Source organism: Scyliorhinus torazame, chromosome 6 (assembly GCF_047496885.1).
Source record: "Scyliorhinus torazame isolate Kashiwa2021f chromosome 6, sScyTor2.1, whole genome shotgun sequence".
Lineage (NCBI taxonomy): Eukaryota > Metazoa > Chordata > Chondrichthyes > Carcharhiniformes > Scyliorhinidae > Scyliorhinus > Scyliorhinus torazame.
In genome coordinates, this window is record NC_092712.1 from 2451245 (window position 1) to 2471215 (window position 19971).

The 19971-nt window shown below is 47.0% G+C and overlaps 1 protein-coding gene across 1 annotated transcript in view; it reads left to right on the forward strand.

Moving 5' to 3' along the window:
- Positions 1–19971, forward strand: part of vps28 (VPS28 subunit of ESCRT-I) — a 249315-nt gene that overhangs the window by 62360 nt on the left and 166984 nt on the right. The window contains exons 2-4 of the mRNA XM_072507891.1: positions 801–869; positions 1976–2004; positions 7187–7224. Of these exons, the coding sequence (XP_072363992.1) occupies positions 833–869; positions 1976–2004; positions 7187–7224 (104 nt within the window). The 5' untranslated portion in view covers positions 801–832. The remainder of the gene's footprint in view (positions 1–800; positions 870–1975; positions 2005–7186; positions 7225–19971) is intronic.

Below are 19971 nucleotides of genomic sequence, written 5' to 3' on the forward strand. Positions count from 1 at the left end.
GGCGCCTGTTCGGGTCCACGGAGGGAGAATTCAGAATGTCCAATTCACCTAACAGCACGTCTTTCGGGACTTGTGGGAGGAAACCGGAGCACCCGGAGGAATCCCACGCAGACACGGGGAGGATGTGCAGACTCCGCACAGAAAGTGACCCAAGCCAGGAATCGAACCTGAGACCCTGTCGCTGTGAAGCAACAGTGCTAACCACTGTGCTACTATACCGTACATTGATAGGAAGCCACATTATAGAAAGGATGTGACTGGAGAGGGTGCAGAGGAGGTTTACCAGGATGCTGTCTGGGCTGGAGGCTCTGAGCTGTGAGGGAAGATTGGATAGGCTGGGGCTGTTTTCCTTGGAGCAGCGAAGGTTGAGAGGGGACCTGATTGAGCGGTACAGGATTATGAGGGGCATAGAAAGGGTGGATAGGAAGGCACCGCTTCCATTGGTGGGGGATCAATAACCGGGGAGGGGCAGAGATTTAAGGTAAGAGGGGATCTGAAGAGGAACATTTTCACCTTGAGGGGGGTGGGAGTCTGGAACTCGCTGAAAGGGTGGTGGAGGCAGAAACTCTCCGAATGTTTAAGAAGCATTGAGGAATTCACCACCTTGCCATCTCCAGGGCTACAGGCAAACACTGGAAAATGGGATTAATGTTGTCTGATCTTTGTTAACTGGTGTGGACACGCTGGGCCAAGTGGCTTCGTTCTGTGCTGTAAACTCTGAATGGAAGCTGGGCTGGGTGGGGTTTACGTGTTGGGTGCTGCCCAGGTCGCAGACTCTGATATTTCTCTTTCTGATACAGGTTACACGGGAAGAGAACGTTTTCCAGACAAAATGTTTCAAGGCATCGCAGCAAATGCTGCTGTTGGAGGTGAGGTTATTAAACAATCGCTCTTCTGTCTCTGGGACACACTCCGCAACAAAAACCCCCCACACCACTGGGACTAGCTCACATCACACCCAGCGGCAAATGGCGGCAACACAAGATGGCGTTAATTCATTCACAGGGAGATGAGCATCGCTGGTTAGACCTGTCTTTATTGCCCATCCCTAGTTACCCTTCAGAAGGTGGGGGTGAGCTGCCTTCTTCAATCGCTGCAGTCCCTGAGGTGTAGGTACACCCACTGTGCTGTTAGCGAGGGAGTTCCAGGATGTTGTCCCAGCGACAGTGAAGGAACAGCGATATATTTCCCAGTCAGGGTGGTGAGTGACTTGGAGGGGACCCTCCAGGTGGTGGGGTTCCCAGGTATCTGCTGCTCTTGTGCTTCTAGATGGTAGTGGTCGTGGGTTTGGAAGGTGCTGTCTGAGGAACCTTGGTGAGTTACTGCAGTGCATCTTGTAGATGGTACACACGGCTGTCACTGTGCGTCGGTGGTGCAGGGTTTGAATGTTTAAGTTGGGTGGGGTGTTTTGTCCTGGAAGTGTCGAGCGTCTTGAGTGTTGTTGGACCTGAACTCATCCAGGCAAGTAGAGAGTATTCCATTACACTCCTGACTTGTACCTTGTCAATGGTGGACAGGCTTTGGGGGGGGGGGGTCAGGAGGTGAGTTACTCACTGTAGGCTTCCTAGCCTTTGACCTGCCCTGGTAGCCACAGTATTATTGTGGCTGGGTCCAGTTCAGTTTCTGATCAATGGTAACCCCCAGGATGTTGATAGTGGGGATTCAGCGATGGGAATGCCATTGAATGTCACGGGGCGATGGTTAGATCCTCTCTTGTAGGAGATGGCCATTGTCTGGCACTTGTGTGGCACAAATGTAACCTGCATCTTGTCAGCCCCGAGCCCGGATATTGTCCAGGTCTTGCTGCATTTGGACACGGACTGCTTCATTATCTGAGGAGATTGAATGTTGTGCAATCCTCAGTTTTTACCCTCGAGGGTGTGCTTTTGATAACTCAGTCCTGGGGAACGCTCCAACAGCTGGTTGATGATTTGATCGCTGAAGACTCAGCCTTTGTGTTCTTGTGTATTTTCAGGTCAAGGGAACAAACCGGAACTGTACGAGGTGAGCAGTCATTGACAGTGCTGTTGATGGAGGGTCAGGGTGATGGGAGGTGGGTGTGTTCGGAGAGGGATATGGGTGGGTGTTTGTTTGGCTGGGTGGGTACACGGCTGGGTGGGGGTACAGCACAGTGTTGGGGAGGGGTGGGAGGGAAAAACACTCTCTTCAGTGGAATCCCCAAGCCTTTGTGAAGAATACACTGAGACACCGGCTTATTACTTGCCACAGAAAATACTTCTCCATTCTAATATAGACGCTCAGTGCTGGCTGATTTAAGTCACTGATCAATATCCAAGATCTCTTCACCTTGTTACCTTAAACGACAAGGTTTTCCACATTCCTCAAACAGAGCCGATAGATATTAGCACCGTGTCCAGGTGGGGGGGCGGGGGGGGGCTGATGGTGTTGCGGAGGGGCTACGCTGTTGTGAGGGGGCCACAGCTTTAGGGGGGTTGGTGTTAGGGAGGGGCCACAGTGTTGGGAGAAGAGTGGCGGTGTCAGGATGTTGGAAGGGGGTTGAGAGGAGCAATGGTTGGGTGCTGAGGGAGTGAAAGCACAGTAGATAGTGTGGGGTGGGGATGTGCGAGGTGTTGCTATTGGAGGCTTAGCAAATAGGAACAAGAGGAGGCCATTCGGTCCATCAAGTCTGCTCCGCCATTCATTATGATCATGGTTGACCATCCAACTCAATAGCCTAATCCCGCTTTCCCCAGATCCTTTGATCCCCTTCGCCCTCAGTGCGATATCTAACTGCTTCTTGTAAACAGACAATGTTTTGGACTCAACTACTTCCTGTGGTAGCGAATTCCACAGGCCGACCACTCTCTGGGTGAAGAAATGTCTCCTCATCTCTGTCCTGAATGGTCTCCCCGTATCCTCAGACTGTGCCCCCTGGTTCAGGACACACCCACCATCCGGAATATCCGGATGTCGGGCTGTATAGCACTGGGCTAAATCGCTGGCTTTGAAAGCAGACCAAGGCAGGCCAGCAGCACGGTTCAATTCCCGTACCAGCCTCTCCGAACAGGCGCCGGAATGTGGCGACTAGGGGCTTTTCACAGTAACTTCATTGAAGCCTACTTGTGACAATAAGTGATTTTCGTTTCATTTCATTTCATTTTCAATATCCTTCCAGTCCAGTCCTGTTTCCATGAAATCCCCCCTCATTCTTCTGAACTACAGCGAATACAATCCTAACCGATTCAATCTCTCCTCGTATGTTAGTCACAGAATCACAGAAAACTACAGCGCAGAAAAGGCTCTTCGGCCCATCTAATCTGCACCACTGCATGAAAGGCACCTGACCTGCCAATCCTAATCCTATTTGCCAGCACTTGGCCCATAGCCTTGAATGTTCAGACGTGCCGAGTGCTTATCCAGGTACTTTTTAAAGGATGTGAGGCAACCCGCCTCTCCCACCCTCCCAGGCCGTGCGTTCCAGACCCGCCTCTACCCCCCTCCCAGGCCGTGCGTTCCAGACCCGCCTCTACCCCCCTCCCAGGCCGTGCGTTCCAGACCCTCACCACCCTCTGGGTAAAAATGTTTTTCCTCAAATCCCACTGAACCTCCCACCCTTCACCTTGAACCTGTGTCCCCCTCGTAACTGACCCTTCAACTAAGGGGAACAGCTGCTCCCTATCCACCCTGTCCATGCCCCTCAGAATCTTGTCCACCTCGATCAGGTCGCCCCTCAGTCTTCTCTGCTCCAGAGAAAACAACCCAAGCCGACCCAACCTCTCTTCATAACTGAAATGTACCATCCCAGAAACATCCTGGTGAATCTCCTCTGCACCCCCTCCAGTGCAATCACATCCTTCCTGTAATGTGGTGACCAGAACTCCACACAGTGCTCCAGCTGTGGCCTCACCAAAGTTCTACACAACTCCAACGTGACCTCCCTGTTTTTGTATCCATGCCACGATTGATAAAAGCGAGTGTCCCCGATGCCATTTTCACCTCCCTATTAACCTGCCCGTCTGCCTTCAGAGATCTGTGGACAAACACGCCAAAGTCTCTTTGTTCTTCGGAACTTCCCAGTGTCAGACCTTTCATAGTATACTTCCTTCTTAAATTACTCCTTGCAAATCCTGAATATATCATACCCGTTTGCATCTATTTGTGGGAATAGCTCATCCACTTCATTGCGAATTTTGCGTGCGTTAAGGCTTGTCGTTTTAACATTACTTGTCCCACTCCCAATATTTTTCACTGTGGCCCTGTTTGAATCTGGCCTTGATTTATTTGCCTGTCACTTATTATTCCCCTGTATGCTCCACCCGATGCCGGTGTACCTTGTGTTGCCCTATTATGTATTTTTTTAAATTTTATTTTCATGTACTTCATGATCTGTTTGAGCTGCTGGCAGAAAAATACTTTTCACTGTACCTCGGTACACGTGACAATAAACAAATCCAATCCATATAAAAATTAGCTGCTTAAAATCTATAAAAAGGAAGAGAGGCCAAAGTGAACACCGGCCCCGTCGGGAATGAGACTGGGGAAATATCCAGGAAATAGCAGAAAGGCAAATACTCCATCAGTCTTCACAGTGGAAAACACTAATCACAATCCAAAACTAAATAATCAAGGGGCAGAACGGGAGGTAGAAATAAATAAAATAACGATTACTAGAGAATAATTACGAGGGAATCTAATGGGGCAAAAGGTCAATAAGTGCCCAGGACCTGATTGATTGCATTCAGCACATTAAAGGAAGCAGCTACAGAGATAGTGGATTCACTGCTAATTATCTTCAAGAACCCTTAAATTCTGGAAAAGTCCCAGAGGATTGGAAAACTACCAATGTAACATCCTTAATGGAAAAAGGAGGGAGATAAAAAACAGATAACTATAGGCCAGTTAGCTTAACGTCTATCATTGGAAAAATGTTAAAAAGGATGTAATAGTAGAGCTTTTAGACATGCATAACGTAATCAACTAGATTCAGCATGGCTTCATGAAGGGGAATTCATGCCTGACAGATTTATTAGAATTCTTTAAGGTAGTAACAAGCAAGGTAGATAAAGGGGAACCGGTAGATGTAGTATACTTGGATTTCCAAAAAGCGTTCCATAAGGTACCGCGCGAAAGGCTACTTAATCAGAGCCCACGGTGTTGGGGGTAGCACATTAGCACGGAAAGAGGATTATCTCACTAATAGAAGACAGAGTTGGGCATCAGAGAGGCATTTTCAGGATGGCAACCTGTAACTAGAGTGCCATAGGGATGATATTGGGGCCATAATTATTTACATCCAGGGAAAGATAGGTCCCATTAGATACTATGGGGGAAATCTGTGGGTGGAGCCAAAGGACATTGGTAGGGTGTTAAACAAATATTTCACATCTGTCTTCACCCTAAAGAATGAAGAGGTATGGAACTTAGGGAGAGAGACTGTGAGGTCCTTGAACAAACTGACATAGGGAGTGACGAGGTATTGGAGGTGTTGGCGGGATTAAAAGTGGACATATTTCCAGTTCCAGATGAATTGTGTCAGAGGGAGGTCACGCCTAACAAATCCGATTGAATTTTTTGAGCACGTGACCAGGTGTGTAGATGAGGGTAGTGTAGTTGATGTAGTTTACATGGATTTCAGCAAAGCCTTTGACAAGGCCCCACATGGAAACCCTGTAAAGAAGGCACATGGGATGGTAATATACATGAGATACAGAGTAATTTGATTAGGTGGATTCAAAATTGGCTTAGTTGTGAGAGACAGAGGGTGATGACAGACGGCTGCGTTAGTGACTGGGAGCCAGTGTCCAGTGGGGTACCACAGGGATCTGTGCTGGGCCCCCTATTGTTCATCATTTATATAAACGACAGATGACTATGTGGGGGGCAGGATCAGTAAGTTTGCGATGACACAAAGATTGGCCGGGTGGGTAACAGTGAGAGCGAGTGTCTTGGGTTACAGGAAGATATCGACGGGATGGTCAAATGGGCAGAAACGTGGCAGCTGGAATTTAACCCTGAAAAGTGAGAGGTGTTACACTTTGGAGGGAGCAATTTGACAGGAAATATTCAATGAAAGGTCTGACACTGGGAAATCCTGAGGAACCAAGGGACCTTGGCGAGTTTGTCCACAGATCTCTCGAGGCAGAAGGGCAGGTTAATAGGGTGATGAAAAAGGCTTATGGACACTCGCTTTTATCAATCGAGGCATAAGATTATAAGAGCAGGGAGGTCATGATGGAGTTGTACAAAACTTTGGTGAGTACTCTGCAATTCTGGTTGCCACATTAAAGGATACCCTGTACAACTGAGGCATAACCTCCCTACTTTTACAATCAATTTCCCCTCACAGTAAACATTAACATTTTATTACTTGCTGTATTTGTATACTAACCTTTTGTGATTCATACACTAGAACACCCAGATCCCTCTGTAACTCAGAACTCTGCAATCTCGCACCATTTAGATAATAAGCTTTTTATTCTTCCTGCCAAAATGGACAATTTCCTATTTTCCCCCATTTGCCAGATCTTTTCCCACTCACTTACGTCCTCGTCACCATTTACTCTCCTACCTCTCAGTCAGTTCCTTCATCCAAATCATTTACATAAATTTACATAAAAATTTGTGGCCATAGAGTGATCCCTGTGGCACATCGCTCATCACATCCTGCCAACCAGAAAATACATTTATAATGGGCCAGTTCACACTCGATGGGCCAGGTGGCCTCTTTCTGCACCGTAAATTCTATGAAAAAATAATCTTTATCGTCACAAGTAGGTTTACATTAACCCTGCAATGAAGTCACTGTGAAAAGCCCCTTGTCGCCACATTCCGGCGCCTGTTCGGGTACACAGAAGGAGAATTCAGAATGTCCAATTCACCGAACAACACGTCCTTTGGGACTGTGGGAGGAAACCGGAGCACCCGGAGGAAACCCACACAGACACGGGGAGAACGTGCAGACTCCGCACAGACAGTGACCCAAGCGGGAATCGAACCTGGGACCCTGGTGCTGTGAAGCAGCAGAGCTAACCACTGTGCTGCCACAGTTTTCTGTTAGCTAACCTTCACTCCGTGTTACCCCCTACACTCTGAGATTTCATTTTCCTCAATAACCTCGGATGTGGCACCTTATCAAATGCCTTCTGCGCCGTTGGATCTTGTGCATCGGTTGGGGTTTCATTGTTGCTGATTCATCCAGTCTGAATTCTAATTCTATTTTTTTCAGGAAGTCAAGTTATACAAAAACGCCCGGGAGCGGGAAAAGTGAGTAATGCTGCTTTTGACATGGTTGTGATTACACAGGCAGGCCACGCAGAGCCAGGGTGAGCGAGTGGTAGCTGAAGTGAGAGCAAACTGGAGCAAATCTGTAAGTGTGCACGGCCTCGCCGAGAGCGCTCCGGGATAGTATGACGCACAACCCTGCCTTCCGTTTCCAAGGAAACACAAACGTGTCCTTGTGCATTTCCAGCGTTACAACCGACCACACTTCAGAACATTGTCAAACCCTTCCAGATGTCTGGTGGTTGGGAAAAGCATCAAATGGATGTAGGTGGGAATGATTCAAGGTTCACTTGAGATTTATTTGGGATAATGGGATTGTCCTCTGAGGAGGGATTGAGTAATCAAGGCTTTTATTCCCAAGCGTGTAGAGGGATAACGTGTGATTTAATTGCAAGTTATAAAATTCTGACAGGAGGGGGTCAGGGTTCATATTAAGAGGCTGGAAAATCCAGAAATAAGGTTTAGGAAGGTCAACCCTAACCCTAATTAGGGGCTGGTTTAGCACAGTGGGCTAAACAGCTGGCTTCTAATGCAGCTCAATGCCAGCAGCACGGTTCAATTCCCGTACCAGCCTCCCCGAACAGGCACCGGAATGTGGCGACTAGGGGCTTTTCACAGTAACCTCATTGAAGCCTACTTGTGACAATAAGCGATTATTATATTATTATTCAATGGGGAGGGGTCTGAGGGTCATCTACCGGAGCGGGGAGCAGCGTTAACAACTTCTTTAATTCATCCATTTCATAGTCAGAGTCACTTGCATCAAACAACAGGATCAGCTCCACGGAGAATGTGGCAGAGTGTACAAGGTCACATGTACATGCCAGACAGGGTCACACGTACAGGACGGGTGCGTACCAGACAGGGTCACATGTACACATAGAAAATAGAAGCAGGAAGAGGCCATTTGAGCCTGCTCTGCCATTCATTATGATCATGGCTGATCATCAAGTTCAATACCCTGATCCTGCCTTCCCCACATATCCCTTGATTCCTTTAGCCCCAAGAGCGAAATCTAATTCCTCCTTCAAATTACACAACGTTTTGGTCTCAACTACTTTCTGTGGTAGCGAATTCCACAGATTCGCCACACTCTGGGTGAGAAATGTCTCCTCACTTTTTTTTATAATTTCGAGTACCCAATTCATTTTTTCCAATTAAGGGGCAATTTAGCGTGGCCAATCCACCTAACCTGCACATCTTTGAGTTGTGGGGGCAAAACCCACGCAGACACTGGGAGAATGTGCAAACTCCACACGGACAGTGACCCAGAGCCGGGATCGAACCTGGGACCTCGGCGCCGTGAGACTGCGGTCCTCGCATCAGTCCTAAAAGGTTTACCCTTCTCCTCAAACTATGGCCCCTAGTTCTGGACTCCCCCACCATCGGGAACATTCTTTCTGAATCTACCCTGTCTAATTCAATTAGAATTTTGTAAGTTTCGATGAGATCCCCTCTCACTCTTCTGAACCCCAATGAATATAATCCGAACCGACTTAGTCTCTCCTCTTGCTGTCTGCCTTCCTGAGGCAGCGGGAGATGTATACAGAATCAATGTGGGGTTGGCAAGCTTGGTTCCATTTGCCTTCTTTACTGCCGCTGTACCTGCGAGCTTACTTTCAGCGACTGAAGCACGAGGACACCAAGATCTCGCTGAGTATCCGCCTCTCAATTTACACCCATTCAAATAATAATCTGCCTTACGATTTTTGCGGCCGAAGCGGATAACCTCACATTTATCCACATTATGCTGCATCTGCCATGCATGTGGCCACTCACTCAGCCTGTCCAAATCCCGCTGAAGCATCTCTGCATCCTCCTCACAGCTCACCCTCCCACCCAACTTTGTATCATCTGCAAATTCAGAGATAATACATTTAGTTTCCTCGTCCAAATCATTAATGTATAATGTGAACAGTTAGGGTCCAGCACAGATCCCTGCGGTATCCCACTAGTCACTGCCTGCCAATCAGAAAATGACCCATTTATTCCAACTCTTTGCTTCCTGTCTGCTAACCTGCTTAGTATCCATCTCGACACTACCCGTAATCCAATGCACTTTAACTTTACATATTAATCTGCTATGTGAGACCTTGTCGAAAGCCTTCTGAAAGTCTAAATAAACCACATCCACTGGTTCTCCCTGGTCACTACTAGTTACATCTTCAAAGAATTCCAGTAGATTTGTCGAACATGATTTCCCTTTCGTAAATCCATACTGACTGTCTGATTACACCACTGCTTTCCAAATGCTGTGCAATAAAATCCTTGATAATGGACTCCAGCAACTTCCCCACTACCGACGTTAGGCTCACTGGTCTATAGTTCCCTGTTTTCTCTCTCCCTCTCTTTTTGAATAGCGGGGTTACATTATCTACCCTCCAATCTGTAGGAACCAATCCAGAGTGCAAAGAATTTGAAAAATGACCACCAATGGATCTATTATTTCCAGAGCCACTTTCTCAAGTATTCTGGAATGAAGATTATCTGGCCCTGGAGATTTGTCCATCTTCAATCCCATTAATTTCCCCAAAACCATTTCTTTAGCAATACTAATATCCTTCAGCTCCTCACTAAAACCTGTGTTTCTCAGAACTCATGTCTTCAAAGAACAATCCAGCACAGGAACAGGCCCTTCGGCCCTCCAAGCCTGTACCAGCCATGATACCAACCTTTGCCAAAGCCCTCAGCACCTCCTTGTGCCGTGTCCCTCTATCCCCGTCCTATCCGTGTGTTTGTCGCGATGCCTTTTGAACGCCGTTAATGTATCTGTTTCCACTTGAATATGTTCACGAGGCGGCTGGATGTAGCACTCGGGGAGAACGGGACCAAAGGCTATGGGGAGGAAGCAGGATTAGGCTATTGAGTTGGATGCTCAGCCGTGATGAATGGCGGAGCAGGCTCGAAGGGCCAAAAGGCCTCCTCCTGCTCCTATCCTCTATGTATCTATATATCCACAACCTCCCCTGGCAACGCGTTCCAGGCATTCACCACCCTCTGCATAAAAAACCTGCCTCGCACGTCTCCTCTACACTTTGCCCCAAGGACCTTAAACCTATGCCCCCTGGTGACTGACCCCTCCACCCTGGGAAAGAGTGCCTGCCCATCCACTCTATCCATGCCCCTCATAATCTTGTAGACCTCTATCAGGTCACCCCTCAACCTCCGTCGTTCCAATGAAAACAGTCCGAGTCTATTCAGCCTCTCCGCATAGCTAATGCCCTCCATACCAGGCAACATCCTGGTAAATCTCTTCTGCACCCTCTCCAAAGCCTCCACATCCTTCTGGTAGTGTGGCAACCAGAATTGTGTTTTCCTTTGTGAAGACAGAAACAAAGTACGAATTTAGTTCCTCAGCCATAATGGACTCCAGCAACTTCCCTACGACCAACATTATGTTCACTGGTCTATAGTTCCCTGTTTTCTCTCTCCCTCCCTTTTTGAGTAGCGGTGTTACATTCTCTACCCTCCATTCTGTAGGAACCATTCCAGAGTCCAACGAATTTTGGAAAATGGATCTGTTTCTCGGGCTACTTCCTTAAGTACTCTGGGATGAAGATTATCCGGCCCTGGAGATTTATCCACCTTCAATCCCATTAATTTCCCCAAATCCATTTCTTTACAAATCCTAATTTCCTTCAGCTCCTCACTGAATCTTGTGTTTCTCAGAACTTCCGGTACTTTATTCATGTCTTCCTTTGCGAAGACAGGAGCAAAGTACGAATTTAGTTCCTCAGCCATTTCTTTGTTCGCTGTTATGAAATCCCCCGTTTATGACTGTAAGGGGCCTGCATTAGTTTTTATTAATCTTTTTCTCTTTACATACCAAAGAAACTTTTACAGTCAGTTTTTATGTTCCCCACTAGTTTACTCTCAAATTGTACTTTCCCCTTAATCAATCCCTTGATCTGCCTTTGCTGAATTTTAAACTGTTCCCAATCCTCAGGTCTATTGCTTTTTCTTGCTAATTTTATGCCTCTTCATTGAATCTAATACTATCTCTAATTTCCCTTGTGAGCCATGGTTTGGCCACAGTTCCCGATCCACTCTTGCAACAAATAGGAATAAACAACTTTTGGAGTTCACCTAGTCGTTCCATGAATGCTGCCATTGCCTGTCCGCTCTGAAAGGACAAACAAAGAACAAAGAAAAGTACAGCACAGGAACAGGCCCTTCGGCCCTCCAAGCCTGTGCCGACCATGCTGCCCGACTAAACTACAATCTTCTACACTTCCAGGGTCCGTATCCCTCTATTCACATCTTATTCATGTATTTGTCAAGATGCCCCTTAAACGTCACTATCGTCCCTGCTTCACCACCTATTGAACACTATACTCCAAGTGTGGCCTAACTAAGGTTCTATACAGCTGCAACATGACTTGCCAATTCTTATACTCAATGCCCCGGCCAATGAAGGCAAGCATGCTGTATGCCTTCTTGACCACCTTCTCCACCTGTGTTGCCCCTTTCAGTGACCTGTGGACCTGTACACCTAGATCTCTCTGACTGTCAATACTCTTGAGGGTTCTCCATTCACTGTATATTCTCTACCTGTATTAGACCTTCCAAAATGCATTACCTCACATTTTTCCAGATTAAACTCCATCTGCCATCTCTCCGCCCAAGTCTCCAAACGATCTTAATCCTGCTGTATCCTCTGACAGCCCTCATCGCTATCCGCAATTCCACCAACCTTTGAGTTGTCCGCAAAGTTACTAATCAGACCAGTTACATTTTCCTCCAAATCATTTATATATACTACGAACAGCAAAGGTCCCAGCACTGAACCCTGCGGAACACCACTGGTCACAGCCCTTCAATCAGAAAAACACCCTTCCATTGCTACTCTCTGCCTTCTATGACCGAGCCAGTTCTGTATCCATCTTGCCAGCTCACCCCTGATCCCGTGTGACTTCACCTTTTGTACTAGTCTACCATGAGGGACCTTGTCAAAGGCCTTACTGAAGTCCATATAGACAACATCCACTGCCCTACCTGCATCAGCCATCTTTGTGACCTCCTCGAAAAACTCTATCAAGTTAGTGAGACACGACCTCCCCTTCACAAAACCGTGCTGCCTCTCGCTAATACGTCCACTTGCTTCCAAATACGAGTAGATCCTGTCTCGAAGAATTCTCTCCAGTAATTTCCCTACCACTGAAGTAAGGCTCACCGGCCTGTAGTTCCCTGGATTATCCTTGCTTCCCTTCCTACACAAAGGAACAACATTGGCTATTCTCCAGTCCTCCGGGACATCACTTGAAGACAGTGAGGATCCAAAGATTTCTGTCGAGGCCTCAGCAATTTCCTCTCTAGCCTCCTTCAGTATTCTGGGGTAGATCCCATCAGGCCCTGGGGACTTATCTACCTTAATATTTTTCAAGACGCCTAACACCTCGTCTTTTTGGATCTCAATGTGACCCAGGCTATCTACACACCCTTCTCCAGACTCAACATCTACCAATTCCTTCTCTTTGGTGAATACTGATGCAAAGTATTCATTTAGTACCTTGCCCATTTCCTGTGGCTCCACACATAGATTCCCTTGCCTGTCCTTCAGTGGGCCAACCCTTTCCCTTGCTACCCTCTTGCTTTTTATGTACGTGTAAAAAGCCTTGGGATTTTCCTTAACTCTATTTGCCAATGACGTTTCGCAACCCCTTTTAGCCCTCCTGACTCCTTGCTTAAGTTCCTTCCTACTTTCCTTATATTCCACACAGGCTTCGTCTGTTCCCAGCCTTTTAGCCCTGACAAATGCCGCCTTTTTCTTGACGAGGCCTACAATATCTCTCGTCATCCAAGGTTCCCGACATTTGCCGTATTTATCCTTCTTCCTCACAGGAACATGCTTGTCCTGAATTCCTTTCAACTGACATTTGAGAGCCTCCCACATGTCAGATGTTGATTTACCCTCAAACATCTGCCCCCAATCTAGGTTCTTCAGTTCCCACCTAATATTGTTGCAATTAGCCTTCCCCAAATTTAGCACATTCACCCTAGGACCACTCTTATCCTTGTCCACCAGCACTTTAAAACTTACTGAATTGTGGTCACTGTTCCCGAAATGCTCCCCTCCACTACCACCTGGCCGGGCTCATTCCCCAATACCAGGTCTAGTGCAGCCCCTTCCCTAGTTGGACTAAGAACAAAGAAAAATTACAGGACAGGAACAGGCCCTTCGACCCTCCAAGCCTGCGCCGATCCAGATCCTCTATCTAAAACTGTCGCCTATTTTCTAAGGATCTGTATCCCTCTGCCACCTGCCCATTCATGTATCTGTCCAGATACATCTTAAATGATGCTATCGTGCCCGCCTCTACCACCTCCGCTGGCAATGCGTTCCAGGCACCTACCACCCTCTGCGTAAAAAACTTTCCATGCATATCTCCCTTTAACTTGTCCCCTCTCACCTTGAACTTGTGACCCCAAGTAATTGAGTCCCCCACTCTGGGGGAAAAAGCTTCTTGCTATCTATCCACTCTGTCAATACCTCTCATGATGTTGTAGATCTCAATGATGTCCCCCCTCAACCTCTGTCTTTCTAATGAAAATAATCCTAATCTACTCAACCTCTCTTCATAGCTAGCGCCCTCCATACCAGGCAACATCCTGGTGAACCTCCTCTGCACCTTCGCCAAAGCATCCACATCCTTTTGGTAATGTGGTGACCAGTACTGTACGCAGTATTCCAAATGTGGACGAACCAAAGTCTTATCCAACTGTAACATGACCTGCCGACTCTTGTACTCAATACCCCGTCCGATCAAGGAAAGCATGCCGTATGCCTTCTTGACCACTCTATCGACCTGCGCAGCCACCTTCAGGGTACAATGGAGCTGAACTCCCAGATCTCTCTGTGCACCAATTTACCCCAGGGCTTTTTCATTGACCGTATTGTTCGCTCTTGAATTGGATCTTCCAAAATGCATCACCTCGCACTTGCCCGGATTGAACTCCGTCTGCCATTCCTCCGCCCAACTCTCCAATCTACCTATATTCTGCTGTATTCTCTGACAGTCCCCTTCACTATCTGCTACTCCCCCAATCTTAGTGTAATCTGCAAACTTGCTAATCAGACCACCTATACCTTCCTCCAGATCATTTATGTAGATCACAAACAACAGTGGTCCGAGCACGGATCCCTGTGGAACACCACTGGTCACAGTTTTCCATTTTGAGAAACTCCCTTCCACTACTACTCTCTGTCTCATGTTGCCCAGCCAGTTCTTTATCCATCTAGCTAGTACACCCTGGACCCCATGAGACTTCACTTTCTCCATCAGCCTACCATGGGGAACCTTATCAAAGCCTTACTGAAGTCCATGTATATGACATCTACAGCCCTTCCCTCATCAATCAACTTTGTCACTTCCTCAAAGAATTCTATTAAGTTGGTAAGACATGACCTTCCCTGCACAAAACCATGTTGCCTATCACTGATAAGCCCATTTTCTTCCAAATGTGAATAGATCCGATCCCTCCGTATCTTCTCCAGAAGCTTCCCTACCACTGACGTCAAGCTCACAGGTCTATAATTCCCTGGATTATCCCTGCTACCCTTCTTAAACAAGGGGACAACATTAGCAATTCTCCAGTCCTCCGGTACCTCACCCATGTTCACGGATGCTGCAAAGATATCAGTTAAGGCCCCAGCTATTTCCCCTCTCACTTCCCTCAGTAACCTGGGATAGATCCCATCCGGACCTGGGGACTTGTCCACCTTAATGCCTTTTAGAATACCCAACACATCCTCCTTATGCCGACTTGACCTCGAGGAATCAAACATCTATCCCTAACCTCAACATCCGTCGTGTCCCTCTCCTCGGTGAATACCGATGCAAAGTACTCATTAAGAATCTCACCCATTTCCTCTGACTCCACGCATAAATTCCCTCTTTTGTCTTTGAGTGGGCCAATCCTTTCTCTAGTTACCCTCTTGCTCCTTATATACGAATAAAAGGCTTTGGGATTTTCCTTAACCCTGTTAGCCAAAGATATTTCATGACCCATTTTAGCCCTCTTTATTGCGCCTTTGAGATTGGTCCTACTTTCCCGATATTCCTCCAAAGCTTCATCAGTTTTAAGTCGCCTAGATCTTATGTATGCTTCCTTTTTCATCTTAGCTCCTGTCACAATTCCACCCGTCATCCATGGTTCCCTAATCTTGCCATTTCTATCCCTCATTTTCACAGGGACATGTCTGTCCTGTACTCTAATCAACCTTTCCTTAAAAGACTCCCACATTTCAAATGTGAATTTACCCTGAAACAGCTGCTCCCAATCCACATTCCCTAGCTCCTGCCGAATTTTGTTATATTTGGCCTTTCCCCAATTTAGCACTCTTCCTTGAGGACCACTCTCGTCTTTGTCCATGAGTATTCTAAAACTTACGGAATTGTGATCACTATTCCCAAAGTAATCACCGACTGAAACTTCAACCACCTGGCCGGGATCATTCCCCAATACCAGGTCCAGTATGGCCCCTTCCCGAGTTGGACTATTTACATACTGCTCTAAAAAACTCTCCTGGATGCTCCTTATGAATTCTGCTCCATCTAGACATAGAACATAGAACATACAGCACAGAACAGGCCCTTCGGCCCATGATGTTGTGCCGAACCTTTGTCCTAGATTAATCATAGATTATCATTGAATTTACAGTGCAGAAGGAGGCCATTCGGCCCTTTGAGTCTGCACCGGCTCTTGGAAAGAGCACCCTACCCAAACTCAACACCTTCACCCAACACCAAGGGCAATTTGGACATTAAGGGCAATTTATCATTGGCCAATTCACCTAACCCGCACATCTTTGGATTGTGGGAGGAAACCGGAGCACCCGGAGGAAACCCACGCAGACACGGGGAGGACGTGCAGACTCCGCACAGTCAGTGACCCAAGCCGGAATCGAACCTGGGACCCTGGAGCTGTGAAGCAATTGTGCTATCCACAATGCTACCGTGCTGCCCTTGAGAACAAATAAATCTACACTATATCATTTTACCGTAATCCATGTACCTATCCAATAGCTGCTTGAAGGTCCCTAATGTTTCCGACTCAACTACTTCCACAGGCAGTGCATTCCATGCCCCCACTACTCTCTGGGTAAAGAACCTACCTCTGATATCCCTCCTATATCTTCCACCTTTCACCTTAAATTTATGTCCCCTTGTAATGGTTTGTTCCACCCGGGGAAAAAGTCTCTGACTGTCTACTCTATCTATTCCCCTGATCATCTTATAAACCTCTATCAAGTCGCCCCTCATCCTTCTCTGTTCTAATGAGAAAAGGCCTAGCACCCTCAACCTTTCCTCGTAAGACCTACTCTCCATTCCAGGCAACATCCTGGTAAATCTTCTTTGCACCTTTTCCAAAGCTTCCACATCCTTCCTAAAATTAGGTGACCAGAACTGTACACAGTACTCCAAATGTGGCCTTACCAAAGTTTTGTACAGCTGCATCATCACCTCACGGCTCTTAAATTCAGTCCCTCTGTTAATGAACGCGAGCACACCATAGGCCTTCTTCACAGCTCTATCCACTTGAGTGGCAACTTTCAAAGATGTATGAACATAGACCCCAAGATCTCTCTGCTCCTCCACATTGCCAAGAACTCTACCGTTAACCCTGTATTCCGCATTCATATTTCTCCTTCCAAAATGGACAACCTCACACTTTTCAGGGTTAAACTCCATCTGCCACTTCTCAGCCCAGCTCTGCATCCTATCTATCTATGTCTCTTTGCAGCCGACAACAGCCCTCCTTACTATCCACAACTCCACCAATCTTCGTATCGTCTGCAAATTTACTGACCCACCCTTCAACTCCCTCATCCAAGTCATTAATGAAAATCACAAACAGCAGAGGACCCAGAACTGATCCCTGCGGTACGCCACTGGTAACTGGGATCCAGGCTGAATATTTGCCATCCACCACCACTCTCTGACTTCTATCGGTTAGCCAGTTCGTTATCCAACTGGCCAAATTTCCCACTATCCCATGCCTCCTTACTTTCTGCATAAGCCTACCATGGGGAACTTTATCAAATGCCTTACTAAAATCCATGTACACTACATCCACTGCTTTACCTTCATCCACATGCTTGGTCACCTCCTCAAAGAATTCAATAAGATTTGTAAGGCAAGACCTACCCCTCACAAATCCGTGCTGACTATCCCTAATCAAGCAGTGTCTTTCCAGATGCTCAGAAATCCTATCCTTCAGTACCCTTTCCATTACTTTGCCTACCACCGAAGTAAGACTAACTGGCCTGTAATTCCCAGGGTTATCCCTAGTCCCTTTTTTGAACAGGGGCACGACATTCGCCACTCTCCAATCCCCTGGTACCACCCCTGTTGACAGTGAGGACGAAAAGATCATTGCCAACGGCTCTGCAATTTCATCTCTTGCTTCCCATAGAATCCTTGGATATATCCCGTCAGGCCCGGGGGACTTGTCTATCCTCAAGTTTTTCAAAATGCCCAACACATCTTCCTTCCTAACAAGTATTTCCTCGAGCTTACCAATCTGTTTCACACTGTCCTCTCCAACAATATCGCCCCTCTCATTTGTAAATACAGAAGAAAAGTACTCGTTCAAGACCTCTCCTATCTCTTCAGACTCAATACACAATCTCCCGCTACTGTCCTTGATCGGACCTACCCTCGCTCTAGTCATTCTCATATTTCTCACATATGTGTAAAAGGCCTTGGGGTTTTCCTTGATCCTACCCGCCAAAGATTGTTCATGCCCTCTCTTAGCTCTCCTAATCCCTTTCTTCAGTTCCCTCCTGGCTATCTTGTATCCCTCCAATGCCCTGTCTGAACCTTGTTTCCTCAGCCTTACATAAGTCACCTTTTTCCTCTTAACAAGACATTCAACCTCTCTTGTCAACCATGGTTCCCTCACTCGACCATCTCTTCCCTGCCTGACAGGGACATACATATCAAGGACACGTAGCACCTGTTCCTTGAACAAGTTCCACATTTCACTTGTGTCCTTCCCTGCCAGCCTATGTTCCCAACTTATGCACTTCAATTCTTGTCTGACAACATCGTATTTACCCTTCCCCCAATTGTAAACCTTGCCCTGTTGCACGTACCTATCCCTCTCCATTACTAAAGTGAAAGTCACAGAATTGTGGTCACTATCTCCAAAATGCTCCCCCACTAACAAATCTATCACTTGCCCTGGTTCATTACCCAGTACTAAATCCAATATTGCCCCTCCTCTGGTCGGACAATCTACATACTGTGTTAGAAAAGCTTCCTGGACACACTGCACAAACACCACCCCATCCAAACTATTTGATCTAAAGAGTTTCCACTCAATATTTGGGAAGTTAAAGTCGCCCATGACTACTACCCTATGACTTCTGCACCTTTCCAAAATCTGTTTCGCAATCTGTTCCTCCACATCTCTGCTACTATTGGGGGGCCTATAGAAAACTCCTAACAAGGTGACTGCTCCTTTCCTATTTCTGACTTCAATCCATACTACCTCAGTAGGCTGATACTCCTCGAACTGCCTTTCTGCAGCTGTTATACTATCTCTAATTAATAATGCCACCCCCCCACCTCTTTTACCACCATCCCTAATCTTATTGAAACATCTATAACCAGGGACCTCCAACAACCATTTCTGCCCCTCTTCTATCCAAGTTTCTGTGATGGCCACCACATCATAGTCCCAAGTACCGATCCATGCCTTAAGTTCACCCACCTTATTCCTGATGCTTCTTGCGTTGAAGTATACACACTTCAACCCATCTCCGTGCCTGCAAGTACTCTCCTTTGTCAGTGTTCCCTTCCCCACTGCCTCATTACACGCTTTGGCGTCCTGAATATTGGCTACCTTAGTTGCTGGACTACAAATCCGGTTCCCATTCCCCAGCCAAATTAGTTTAAACCCTCCCGAAGAGTACTAGAAAACCTCCCTCCCAGGATATTGGTGCCCCTCTGGTTCAGATGCAACCCGTCCTGCTTGTACAGGTCCCACCTTCCCCAGAATGCGCTCCAATTATCCAAATACCCGAAGCCCTCCCTCCTACACCATTCCTGCAGCCACGTGTTCAACTGCACTCTCTCCCTATTCCTAGCCTCGCTATCACGTGGCACCGGCAACAAACCAGAGATGACAACTCTGTCTGTCCTGGCTTTTAACTTCCAGCCTAACTCCCTCAACTTGTTTATTACCTCCACACCCCTTTTCCTACCTATGTCGTTGGTAAATAGACCTCTGACACTAAGTGTATCCCAGTCAATGTTGGGGAAATTAAAATCTCCTATCACCCTGTTGCTCCTACATCTTTACATAATCTGTTTACATATTTGTACCTCTATCTCACGCTCGCTGTTGGGAGGTCTGTAGTACAGCCCCAACATTGTTACCGTACCCTTCCTATTTCTGAGCTCTGCCCATATCGCCTCACTGCTCGAGTCCTCCATAGTGCCCTCCTTAATCACAGCTGTGATATCCTCTCTGACCAGTAATGCAACTCCTCCACCCCCTTTAACCCCCTCTCTATCCCGTCTGAAGACACTGGGATATTTAGTTGCCAATCATGCCCTTCCCTCAACCAAATATCAGTAATTGCAATAACATCATACTCCCAGGTACTAATCCAAGCCCTAAGTTCATCTGCCTTAGCTGCTACACTTCTTGCAGTAAAACAAAGGCACCTCAGACCACCTGTCCCTTTGCGTTCATCATCTGCTCCCTGCCTACTCTTCC